At 55.5% G+C, this 12,649-nt stretch overlaps 1 protein-coding gene across 19 annotated transcripts in view; it reads left to right on the top strand.

The window, feature by feature from the left end:
• The window catches only part of SCRIB (scribble planar cell polarity protein), a 137,402-nt gene that overhangs the window by 103,820 nt on the left and 20,933 nt on the right, over positions 1-12,649 (top strand). For 10 of the 19 annotated variants that reach the window (XM_071418128.1, XM_071418130.1, XM_071418124.1 and 7 more), the window contains 7 exons: positions 555-623; positions 3,543-3,593; positions 5,817-5,858; positions 6,604-6,735; positions 8,865-8,978; positions 10,773-10,820; positions 11,906-12,071. In XM_071418128.1, coding sequence (XP_071274229.1) covers positions 555-623; positions 3,543-3,593; positions 5,817-5,858; positions 6,604-6,735; positions 8,865-8,978; positions 10,773-10,820; positions 11,906-12,071 — 622 coding nt within the window. The remainder of the gene's footprint in view (positions 1-554; positions 624-3,542; positions 3,594-5,816; positions 5,859-6,603; positions 6,736-8,864; positions 8,979-10,772; positions 10,821-11,905; positions 12,072-12,649) is intronic. The other 9 variants (XM_071418139.1, XM_071418136.1, XM_071418131.1 and 6 more) reach the window with 5 other exon arrangements.

The following is a 12,649-nucleotide window of genomic DNA, read 5'->3' as shown; positions in this document are numbered from 1 at the left end:
CTTTCTGGGCAAAATAAGCCCGAAAAAGGACCCACATTAACAGAGGATTAACCCTTGAAAGCAATAGCCTGTTGCATATTCATGCACCTCATGCATGATGCATAAATTCCATTCAAACACAGGATTCTGTCTGGGCAGTGTCAGCTTCTTCCTTTGAATCCTGACAGCACCTTCGAGGCAGGAAGAAGTTTATTTCTTCTGATAATGGAGCAATAAATTCTCTTTCTCTGAAAGATTTAGGTGCCCTGTAGCTGCTATCTCGCTGCGAGTCCTTTCTTTAAAAACAAATATCCTACATAGCACAGTTTCTATTTTAACATTTTTTATAACCTAAAACTATATTTAACACATTACTTAAGAGAATTAATACAGCATTACTTTCTAACACAACACATATAATATTCATTTGAATATTTGCGAAAAGCCAGTAATAAAATGTGCATTTTTCACATCTCTGGCTGTGCAGGGTGTCCCATGGCCCTGGGCTGCACAGACCCCCTCCTGCCGTGCAGTAACGCTGAGCTCTGTCCTGAGCTTTGTCTTCTCTCTTTCAGGCTCCCGTGGGCGAGTCTGGGACAGGAAATTCCAGGCGTGAATCCCCCTATTCTCCCAGTAATCCTCAGGTGAGACTGCCCCCAGGACAGGTGGTGTGGGAAGGGCAGGGGGGCACTTCCAGGGTAAAGGACAGAGGCAGCTGCTGAGGGCAATTTCCATCCTGGAGTGACCCTGTCAGGGTGGAGGGGATCCACCAGAGAGCAAGAGAGCAGCTCCCTCCTTCAGAGTGTCCCAGAGAGCCAGAAGGGTAATTAGCTGCTCTAAATGAGCTCTGAGGGGCAGCTTAATTGCAGGGTGATGAGGAGGGGCTACAACATGTAGTTGTGAGTTTTTTGGGAATGGTCTTTTTGGACCAGTACCTTGCACAGCGATTGTTTAATTCTGGCAACTGGTGTGTGGTAGGAAATGGAGGGTTTGGGGTTTGGGTCTGTAAACCAGGGCTGCCCAGCCTGCAGGGGATGCCCTGTGTGGGCCTGGTGTGGTTAGAAATGGAGGGTTTGGGGTTTGGGTCTGTAAACCAGGGCTGCCCAGGCCTGCAGGGGATGCCCTGTGTGGGCCTGGTGTGGTAGGAAATGGAGGAGTCAGGGTTTGTTTGGGTCTGTAAACCAGGGCTGCCCAGGCCTGCAGGGGATGCCTGGCTCTCTGTGTGAGCCTGGTGTGGTAGGAAATGGAGGGTTTGGGGTTTGGGTCTGTAAATCAGGGCTGCCCAGGCCTGCAGGGGATGCCTGGCTCTCTGTGTGAGCCTGGAGAGCTGCTGGGCAGGAGGTGGAGGGATCCTGCTTCAGCCACTCGTGGGTGACCCTGCCCTCAGGACCCTGCTGCAGCTCCTTGCCAGAGGCTTGCCCTCTGCAATGGGAAGTATCTTTGCTTTTGTAATTTCTTGTAGCTATGATATTTTTTGAAAAATCCTTTTTTTAGGATTTTTCTTTTTGAGAAGCTGAGAGGCTTCAGGAATAAAATGTAAACAATCATTATTTGTTGTTGTGGAATGTAACAAGTAGATCTGTGATTGGTTTTATGTAGTTGTTTTTAATTAATAGTCAATCACATTCAGCTGGCTCGGAGTCTGTCGGAGCCACAAGTTTTTGTTATTCCTTTTTTTTTTATTATTTTTAGTTAGTTTTTTGATGATTTTTTTTAGTATAGTTTTAGTATAATATATGTTATAAAATAATAAATTTAACTTTTTGAAACATAGAGTTATATTTTTGGGTTTTTTTTATTTTTAGACTTCTGTGAACACTGTCACAACTTCTGATGATTTTTTCTTTATAAACATTACCTTTTATCCCTTGATATTCATACTCCTTATTTATCTCTGAACTTTTCAATATCTGAGTCTTTGATCCCCCTGTTCATCCCACAGCAGGAGGTGTCACAGCTCAGTTGAGCCTTTTGAAGGTAAATGAACTTAAAGAGTTTTTTAAATTTTTCTTTTACAGTTGTTGCCCATTGCTGGATTTTATACTGGGGGCTGGAGTGAATTGCCAGTTGTTCTTTGTTCTCTGTCCTTGGTCATTTTGGGTCCGTTGGTTCCTTTTGGAGTCCAGCTGTTCTCCAGCTGCTCTCCCCACAGCTGTGGCACTTCCCTGCTCCTCAGCCCCATTTCAGCTCTTGGGGCTGGGCAGGAGCTCTGGAGGGGGACAGAGCTCTGGGGGTGAGGTGGCTGCTGGGGCAGGCTGAGGAGAAGGGTCAGGAGCTGCAGCAGGAGCAGCACTTGAGTCCAGCCTCTGTTCCTTCTCAGCCTGTCCCAATCTCCCTCAGTTTTGGATCATTTAGAATTGAGTGTTCATCAGGAACCCAGCACGACTGGAAGGTGGTGTCACAGCTGAACTATTCCAATGCACTTTGTTCCAGCTGTTGACATTTCTGACAGCAGCTGTGGTTTTTGTAAGTTTTCCTTTTATCACAAGTGCCAATTCTCTTTATTTCTTTGAGATAGTTTTCACAGACTCCCAGGATGGTTTTGTGGGAAGGGACCTTCAAGACAATTTCATTGCCCTGCTATGGGCAGGGTCACTCTCCACTGTCCCAAGGTGCTCCAAGCCCTGTCCAGCCTGGCCTTGGACACTTCCAGGGATCCAGGAGCAGCCACAGCCTCTCTGGACACCCTGTGCCAGGGCTGCCCACCCTTGAAGGAAATAATTTCTTTCCAAAATCTCATCTAACCCTGCCTCTGTCGGTGGGAAACCATTCCCCCCTGTCCTGTCCCTCCAGGCCCTTGCCCAAGGTCCCTCCCCAGCTCTCCTGGAGCCCTTTAGGGCAGTAGAAGGGGCTCTAAGGTCTCCTCCCTGCAGCCTTCTCTTCTTCAGGCTGAGCAGTCCCAGATCTCTCCTGTTTTAGGGATTCAGGAGTCTTAACTTCCAAGGGATTCAGCAGTCTTGACTTTCAGGATGTTGCTCCAGAGCAGAAGTTCCGAGGAATTTTGTCTCTTACTCTCTGTCTCCATCTATTTTTTAATGTTAATTCTTAGGTTTCAACATCTTGTACTCCAGCCAGAATTGACTGGCTGATTTCAGAGAATTATGTTCATTAATTAATTCATTCAGAGAATAATTTTAATTCTTTGGTTTCAACATCTTGTAGTCCAGCCAGAATCGACTGACTGATTTCAGAGAATTCCTTGAGGGAAATGGAATCCTTTGTCCCAAGGAGGCATTGGAAGGGTTGAGTAGGCATTGTAAGGGTTGAGTAGGCACTGTGAGGGTGAGTAGGCATTGTAAGGGTTGAGAAGGCATTGTGAGGGTCGAGTAGGCATTGGAAGGGTTGAGTAGGCACTGTGAGGGTCGTGCCTGGCCTGAGCTCTGCACGGGGCTGGGGGAGCAGGAGGTGTCTGTGCTGGGTCTGTGGATGCCAGGCAGGGCAGGGGGCTCCCCTCGGGCTCCTCTCCCCTGGCAAACCCAGTCTCTCCTTTTCTCTCTCCCCTGGCAAACCCAGTCTCTCCTTTTCTCTCCCCTTCTCTCCGTGCTGCTGCCCCCTCCCCACAGGTGCCCACAGCCCCCCGGGCCCCTCACCTGGCCGGCAGGGAGACACGCTTTGTAAGTGCTGGTTGTGGTGTGCAGGGCTTTGTAAGTGCTGGTTGTGGTGTGCAGGGCTTTGTAAGTGCTGCTCGAGGTGTGCAGGGCTTTGTAAGTGCTGGTTGTGGTGTGCAGGGCTTTGTAAGTGCTGCTCATGGTGTGCAGGGCTTTGTAAGTGCTGCTCAAGGTGTGCAGGGCTTTGTAAGTGCTGGTTGTGGTATGCAGGGCTTTGTAAGTGCTGCTCGAGGTGTGCAGGGCTTTGTAAGTGCTGCTCAAGGTGTGCAGGGCTTTGTAAGTGCTGCTCGTGGTGTGCAGGGCTTTGTAAGTGCTGCTCGAGGTGTGCAGGGCTTTGTAAGTGCTGCTCGTGGTGTGCAGGGCTTTGTAAGTGCTGCTCGAGGTGTGCAGGGCTGTGTAAGTGCTGCTCGTGGTTTAGAGCTCTCTCTAAGTGCTGCTCGTGGTGTGCAGGGCTTTGTAAATGCTGCTCGTGGTGTGTAGGGCTTTGTAAGTGCTGCTCGTGGTTTAGAGCTCTCTGTAAGTGCTGCTCGTGGTTTAGAGCTCTCTCTAAGTGCTGCTCGTGGTGTGCAGGGCTTTGTAAATGCTGCTCATGGTGTGCAGGGCTTTGTAAGTGCTGGTTGTGGTGTGCAGGGCTTTGTAAGTGCTGCTCGTGGTGTGCAGAGCTCTGTAAGGGCTGCTCATGGTTTACGGTGCTGTGTAAGTGCTGCTCGTGGTTTACGGTGCTGTGTAAGTGCTGCTCGTGGTGTGGAACATGCGCTCTGCCTGGTGTGCACCTGCCCACTGCTGCACTGCTCAGCTCCTGCACTGCACAGCTGCTGCTGCACTGCACGGCTGCTGCTGCACTGCACGGCTGCTGCACTGCTCAGCTGCTGCTGCACTGCACGGCTGCTGCTGCACTGCCCACTGCTGCACTGCTCAGCTGCTGCTGCACTGCACGGCTGCTGCACTGCACGGCTGCTGCACTGCACGGCTGCTGCACTGCTCAGCTGCTGCTGCACTGCACGGCTGCTGCACTGCCCAGTGCTGCACTGCACGGCTGCTGCACTGCTCAGCTGCTGCTGCACTGCACGGCTGCTGCTGCACTGCCCACTGCTGCTGCACTGCACGCCTGCTGCACTGCCCTGCGCCAGCCCCATGGCCCACGGGGGCACACGGGGTCCTGGCATCCCAACGGGGACCCGGCATCCCCATGGGGACCCAAACATCCCCACAGGATCCTGGCATCCCCACGGGGACCCCACGAGGACCCGGCATCTCCTCCGGGGCTCAGCATCCCCACAGGGACCTGGCATCCCCTTGGGGACTCAACATCCCCACGGGGGTCCTGGCATCCCCTCGGGGGCTCAGCATCCCCTGGGTTTCCCTGGGGAGCAGCACCCCGGTGTCACCCGAGGCACAAGGGGCTGCTCCCTGTCAACTGCTGCTGTGGTGGCACCACCAGTGCTTGGGCAGGAGCTGGGGGGGACGGCTTTGCTCGGGCTGGGGCAGGTGTGCAGGGTGGGCATGTGCCCAGGGAATGTGCCCAGGGGATGTGCCATGGACCAGGAGCAGGGGATGGGCCATGGGGATGTGCCATGGACCAGGAGCAGGGGATGTGCCATGGACCAGGAGCAGGGAATGTGCCCAGGGAGTGTGCCATGGACCAGGAGCAGGGAATGTGCCCAGGGAGTGTGCCATGGACCAGGAGCAGGGGATGGGCCATGGGGATGTGCCAGGGACCAGGAGCAGGGGATGTGCCAGGGACCAGGAGCAGGGGATGTGCCATGGACCAGGAGCAGGGGATGTGCCTAGGGACCAGGACCTGGGGGTGTGAGCAGAGACAGGAGCAGGGACTGTGACCATGGACCAGGAGCTGGAGATGTGTCCAGGGACCAGGAGCAGGGGCTGTGCCCAGGAGCAGGGGATATGCCCAGGGAATGTGACCAGGAGCAGGGGATGTGTCCAGGAGCAGGGGATGTGACCAGGGAGTGTTACCAGGAGCAGGAGCTGTGCCCACAAGCCGGGGCTGTCCCAGAGCTGGGGTCAGAGTTTGGAGGTTTGCAGAGCTGTGAGCGTCTCCTCACACAGCACAGGGGCTGGGAGAGGCTCATGCAGGTGGGCTGTCCTCACCTGAAGAGGCAGGTGCTGGGGCTTCTGTGGGACCTGGAGCTCCCCACACAGCTGGGCAGTGGGGCAGGGGTAAACAAAGGCTTCCAGACTCCAGATTTACCCCTGTATTTCTGTTTGCAGGCTTCCATTAACTTCATAACATCGCAGGATGACAGTAAATCAGTGAGTACAGCTGCCGTGAGACCTGACTGTGCTGCCCCTGTGCATCCCCCAGCACATGGAGCTTGTTCCTTCCTCCTCTTGGCTCCTATTCTGTCTCCTCCAGTCCTCCACTATGCCTCGAGTTTGTACAAATGCATCAGGTCTCAAATGTGGTCCATCTGAACACCCAGCCTAGCTGTTTTTGCAGCTTTTATTGCTGTTTCCCCTTCTGCAGGTTTTGCTGGCTTACCCAGTTCCTGTGCCACTCTCGCCACTTGCAGGTGCTTTGCTCACTTTCACACAACATCCAGCAGTGATGGTGGCATCTAGGAGAAGTTTTAGCCTCTCACCTCTTCTCCAGTAACTGCATTTCTCATCAGACCCAGTCTGGTTCACTTCCATCCACAGCTTCTGCCAGTTCCCATTCCTGGCTGATATTTCCCTCTTTCCATCCCTGGTGCTCACATTTTCTGAGCTTGGTCACACATACCTTACCCTGCCAACCCTGGTAGCTGCTGCTGGTCTGGCAGGTGCTTCCTTTTGTCCAGTGGTGCTGTGTGACCCTTCCTTGGCTGAGTCTCCTTTGGTGTTGGCTCCAGGAGCTGGAGCAGGCAGCACGGCCGAGGACAGGAGTGGGGGTGCATGGATTTGCATGGGTTTGTTTATTCACCTGCATGGCAGACACCTCCCTGCCCTAACTGCTCGTTTCTCTTCTCTTTCTCCCCCCTTGTCCTCCTGTGCCCTGCCCACGCTGTCCTGGCACCAGCAGACCAAGCCTGGCGTCATCCAGCCGCTCTCCCGCCTGCGACCGAGCGCTGCTGTGGCACTCAAGGCTGAGGAGGGGGACAGCCCCAACCCCTTCCAGCAGCCCCAGCCCTGCTTCAGGACCCACAGCTCTGTAAGTGGCCAGGGACCCCTCCCCAGAGCCCTGTGTCTGCCCTGGGGGGCTGCAGAGCCGTGTCAGGGGGCAGGAACCCTCCCCAAGGTAGCTCTGCTTGGTGACCCAGTGCCTGGTCACTCTGCTTGGTGACCACGTGCCTGGTCACTCTGGTGTGGTGACCACATGTCCTGGTCACTCTGCTTGGTGACCACGTGCCCGGTCACTCTGCTTGGTGACCACGTGTCCTGGTCACCCTGGTGTGGTGACCACCTGCCTGGTCACTCTGGTGTGGTGACCACATGCCTGGTCACTCTGCTTGGTGACCACGTGCCTGGTCACCCTGGTGTGGTCACCACGTGTCCTGGTCACTCTGGTGTGGTGACCACCTGCCTGGTCACTCTGGTGTGGTGACCACATGCCCGGTCACTCTGCTTGGTGACCACGTGCCTGGTCACTCTGGTGTGGTGACCACGTGCCTGGTCACTCTGCTTGGTGACCACGTGCCTGGTCACTCTGCTTGGTGACCACGTGCCCGGTCACTCTGGTGTGGTGACCACCTGCCTGGTCACTCTGGTGTGGTGACCACCTGCCTGGTCACTCTGCTTGGTGACCACGTGCCCGGTCACTCTGGTGTGGTGACCACCTGCCTGGTCACTCTGGTGTGGTGACCACGTGCCTGGTCACCCTGGTGTGGTGATCACATGTCCTGGTCACTCTGCTTGGTGACCACATGTCCTGGTCATTCTGGTGTGGTGACCACATGTCCTAGTCACTCTGGTTTGGTCAGCACGTGCCTGGTCACTCTGGTTTGGTCAGCATGTGCCTGGTCACTGTGGTGTGCTGACCATGTGCCTAGTCACCCTGGTGTGGTGACCACATGCCTGGTCATTCTGGTTTGGTGACCACGTGCCTGGTCACCCTGGTGTGGTCACCATGTGTCCTGATTGGTTTTGAAAGGTTCATGTTCCTGGGGCTGTTTGTTGATAGGAGAGAAAAATTCAGGTGTTTTTGTCTTTGTCATGAGGCAAGACCTGTGTCCCTTCAGTATAAAAGGGACAGTCCCTTGCCACACAAACCATGCTGGGTGAGATTCCATGAATCCAGCCCTTCTGTCCCTGCTGGAGCTGGTGCAGTGGGATACCAGAGCAGAGACCTGATTTGCAGGCAAACAGCTGTACAGAACCCATGGAACTGGGCATGGTTCACATTTCACAGCTCTCCTGACCTCACTGTGCTGTCCTTTAGCATTGTTTAACCCTAGCCCAGGATTAAGAAAAACCAGAACCAGAACTGGATTAGTGCAGCTGGAGGGATGAGCGGCTGGAGGGGATTTCCTTTCCAGGAGGAGGAGGAAGGTTATGGTGACATTGCCCCCACCCCTTCCATTTCTGTGATGCTTGGAGCAGGTGCCCCCAGTGCTGCAGGAGGGCTCACAGGGAAGGTGGGTGAGGAAGGGACCAGCAAAGACAGTGACAGGCACTAGGAAAGTCCCCTCAGAGCTTGTCAGATGCTCCCCAGTAAGTGGAATTCTGCAAAGGAAAATTTGAGATCAAAGGCAGATCTCCTCCCCATCACAGATCCCTGGATCAGATCCTGGAATCACAGGGTGCTTTGGGTTGGGAGGGACCTTAAAGACTTTAAAGACCTTCCGCTAGAGGGACTCTTGTTCAGCCCTAAATAGAAATCAATGTGTGGCTGTCCTGTTCTAGCCCAAAAAGCCCTGATTCAGGTAGGCACTGGCTGATTGAATTGGGTGTAAATCCTCAAGGACTGGGACAGCAACGTGCCTTTGGCCAGAGGATCTGTCACAACATTCCCATCAGGTCAGTGAAGGTCTGTGCCACCAAAAGCACCATTCCTTCACTGTCCATGGAACAGAACGGGCTGTGACCCTCGTGCTGCTGGGTGCAGTGTGTGTGTGCAGTGCTCTGCTCCTGCTGCTCCTGCCCAGGGCTCAGCAGCAGAGGCTGACATTGGCTTCCCAAGGCTCACAGATCCCTTACGTGTTCCCTGACCTATTCCTTCCCTATCCCCCTCACCAGGCTCTGCAGGCCAAGAGTCAGGCTGTGTTTCCCCCGTGTGGGTTTTCCCCCAACCTGTGCTCACCTTTGCCTCCTGTCTGTCTGTCTGTCTGTCTGTCCCCATAGCCAAAGCCATCGCCGCCGTCGCCACCGTCCCCTGACGAGGTGCCCATCAACGTCAAGCAGGCCTACAAGACCTTTGCAGCAGTGCCCCTGTCCCAGCCCCTGCTGGGGACACAGGTAACCCAGCCCTGGTGGCACCAGCCCGGGGCTCAGCAGGCCATGTCGGGGGGTGTGTGCCCTCAGGGACAGCTGGGGACACGGCGAGGGCCTGGGGGAGCTGGAGGGGCTGGGGATGGGATGGTCACCCTGGCAGGGTCCTGTGTGGGTGATGGGATGGTCACCCTGGCAGGGCCCTGTGTGGGTGATGGGATGGTCCCCCTGGCAGGGCCCTGTGTTGGTGATGCAGATGTTCATCCTGGCATGGTCCTGTCTGTGTCAGGTCTTGCTGGAGTGTGTGGATGGTGCAGGTGTTCACCCTGGCAGGGTCCTGTGTTTGTGATGCAGGTGTTCACCCTGGCAGGGTCATGTGTTGGTAATGCAGATGTTCATCCTGGCAAGGTGTCCTGTGTTGGTGATGCAGATGTTCATCCTGGCTTGGTGCTGTCTGTGTCAGGTCTTGCTGGAGTGTGTGGGTGATGCAGATGTTCACCCTGGCAGGGCCCTGTGTGGGTGATGGGATGGTCACCCTGGCAGGGCCCTGTGTTGGTGATGCAGATGTTCATCCTGGCTTGGTGCTGTCTGTGTCAGGTCCTGCTGGAGTGTGTTGGTGATGCAGATGTTCACCCTGGCAGGATCCTGTGTTGGGGATGGGATGGTCACCCTGGCAGGGCCCTGTGTTGGTGATGCAGATGTTCACCCTGGCTTGGTGCTGTCTGTGTCAGGTCCTGCTGGAGTGTGTGGATAGTGCAGGTGTTCATCCTGGCAAGGTCTGTGTCAGGTCCTGGAAGCTCATGGAATCTCAAGCATTGTTGTTCTCCCTGTACATTGGGATACTGGTGTACAGCCATGCAAAGGAACTCTGAAATTCCAGACTCCAGGGCCAGGCTAAACCTGTGCTGAGACATTTTTATATAGATTTTGATCTTCACTGGGATTCTTCCTTTTTCCTGCCACCTAGCTGAATCCTGGAACAGTCCAGACTAGCTGAGGACTTGGAGGTCATTGTCTCAGTTCCCTCTGCAAAACAGGGCACCCTTGGGTGTTGGAATCCTGGAATCCCAGAATCCTGGAACATCCTGAGTTGGAAGGGACCCACAAGGATCATCAGGTCCAGCTCAGGACACCCTCAGGAACCCCACCATGGGCCTAAGAGCATTGGTCAAACATCTCCAGAGTGGTAGGAGGTTGCTCAGGCAGATCCACTCAAGTTCTGAATTCTGAATTAGTTTTTGGAGTGTTTGGATAAAGCCAGAGCTCATCTCCTTGCTCTCTCTTTTTGGGTCATTTCAGTTTGTCTAATTGTAAAACTTCCTTCTTTCCCATAACCAGTTTGCAGTTCTCAGTTTGTCCCTATGGATTCCTGGTTAACAGATGGATTTTGGGGATCAGTTTCCTCCCCCTGTAGTTCTGTTCATCCAATATTCTGTTATGCATCCCACTAAATACAGATTTCAGTCTTTCTGATGGCATCTCTGCTTCTTTAGAGTAAATTTTGGGTGGTTTTGTCTTTGATGTAAGCAAAGTGTGAGTGGCTCCTGCCAGCTCCTGTGCACCCCCTCCAGCCCTAGCTCAGCCCCTGCTCCTGTTTGCTGCCTGTTCCCTGTGATTTTCAGTTTCTGCCTTCAGAAGTTGTCACACCTGGTTCTATTTAACCCTCAGTTTACCATAAATCCTCATTCCTGACCATTGCTAACCCTTGTTAAATCTGTGTGAATTCTGGGACAGCCTGGGGACCTGTGTCAGCTGTCTGGCCTTGGGGCACATGGCTGGAACCTCTCCTTTTGGAACATGCTTGTTTCTCTCTGTCCTTAGGAACTGTCTGGTCAGAGCAGCACAGAAAACACCAAACTGGCCTTGGAGGTGAGTGCTGGGGCTGGGAAGGGTGGGAGTCATGGGGGTGTGGGTGGGGAGAAGGGGTCATGGTGTGGGAGAGCTGGGGAACAGGAGGAGGAGGAGGAGAGGATGGGGCAGAGTGAGAACTGAGGGGATGGGGCAGACTGAGAACTGAGGGGATGGGGCAGACTGAGAACTGAGGGGATGGGGCAAACTGAGAACTGAGGGGATGGGGCAGAGTGAGAACTGAGGGGATGGGGCAGCTGGCAGAGAAGGGATGGGGTGGCATGGGGAGGGTGGGCAGTGCTGTGGCTGGGTGGGCAGCGGGCAGTGCTGTCCCTGGGTGCCCCATGGTGTCTCTGGGTGCCCCATGGTATCCCTGGGTGCCCCCTGTCCCTGGGTGCTCCATGTCCCTGGGTGCCCCATGGTGTCCCTGGGTGCCCTCTGTCCCTGGGTGCCCCCTGTCCCTGGGTGGGCAATGCTGTCCCTGGGTGCCCCATGGTGTCCCTGGGTGGGCAGTGCTGTCCCTGGGTGCCCCCTGTCTCTGGGTGCCCCATGGTGTCCCTGGGTCCCCCCTGTCCCTGGGTGCCCCCTATCCCTGGGTGCCCCATGGTGTCTCTGGGTGCCCCATGGTGTCCCTGGGTGGGCAGTGCTGTCCCTGGGTGCCCCATGGTGTCCCTGGGTGCCCTCTGTCCCTGGGTGCCCCATGGTGTCCCTGGGTGCCCCCTGTGCCTGGGTGCCCCCTGTCCCACCCAGTGTCCCTGGGTGCCCCATGGTGTCCCTGGTTCCCCCTGTCCCTGGTTCCCCCTGTCCCTGGGTCCCCCCTGTCCCTGGGTGCCCCCTGTCTCTGGGTGCCCCATGGTGTCTCTGGGTGCCCCATGGTGTCCCTGGGTGGGCAGTGCTGTCCCTGGGTCCCCCTGTCCCTGGGTGCCCCCTGTCTCTGGGTGCCCCATGGTGTCTCTGGGTGCCCCATGGTGTCCCTGGGTGGGCAGTGCTGTCCCTGGGTCCCCCTGTCCCTGGGTCCCCCCTGTCCCTGGTTCCCCCTGTCCCTGGGTGCCCCCTGTCTCTGGGTGCCCGTGTGTGCCCCACGTGCAGCAGTCTGGCTCTTGCAGGTGGCCGCACACAGCCCTGGGGGCCAGCACAGCCCTGAGCAGAGGTCCTTCCGTGAGAGGCAGAAGTATTTTGAGATTGAGGTGAAGCAGCAGCACCTGGACAAGCCTCCCAAGCGCGTGTCCCTGGTGGGGGAGGACGACCTGAAGAAGATGAAAGAGGAGGAAGGTACGTAGCAAGGTGTGCTCAGAGGTTTATCCTGCTAAGGGATTCCTTTTCAGAAGCCCCTGGGTGGTTATTGTAAGGCCTGGGAATGATTTGAAGTGAATGCTGAAGAATTCTGTGCATGCTGCAGTGATACTTCCTGGGCTGGTGAAGTGCTGTAGTTTCAGGTGTCCTGTATCATGGAATCACAGAAGGGTTTAGGTTGGGTTGGAGGGACTTTTAACCCACTCAGTGCCAGCCCTGCCCTGGGCAAGAACACCTTGCCTCAGACCAGTGGCTCCCAGCCCCATCCAGTCTGGCCTGGAACACTTCCAGGGATGGGGCAGCCCCAGCTGCTCCTTGGGCAGGGTCCCTCCCCAAATGCCAGCCATCCCTGAAGCCATCCCCCCTCCAGGCCCGTGCCCAGAGCCCCTCTGGAGCCCCTCTGGGTGCTGCAGCCTTCTCCTCTGCAGGCTGAGCAGTCCAGCTCTCACACAGCTCTCCCTGCAGAGCAGAGGGGCTTCAGCCCCCAGAGCATTCCAGGGTCCCTGCTCTGGGCTCTGCAGCTGGCAATTAACCCTTCAGGGACATTTGTAAAGCCC

This window comes from Agelaius tricolor, unplaced genomic scaffold (assembly GCF_023055355.1).
Source record: "Agelaius tricolor isolate 1412-34295 unplaced genomic scaffold, bAgeTri1.0.p SCAF_78, whole genome shotgun sequence".
Taxonomy (NCBI): domain Eukaryota; kingdom Metazoa; phylum Chordata; class Aves; order Passeriformes; family Icteridae; genus Agelaius; species Agelaius tricolor.
The sequence above is the reverse complement of the archived record's forward strand: the minus strand, read 5'-3'. Positions and strand labels throughout refer to the sequence as shown.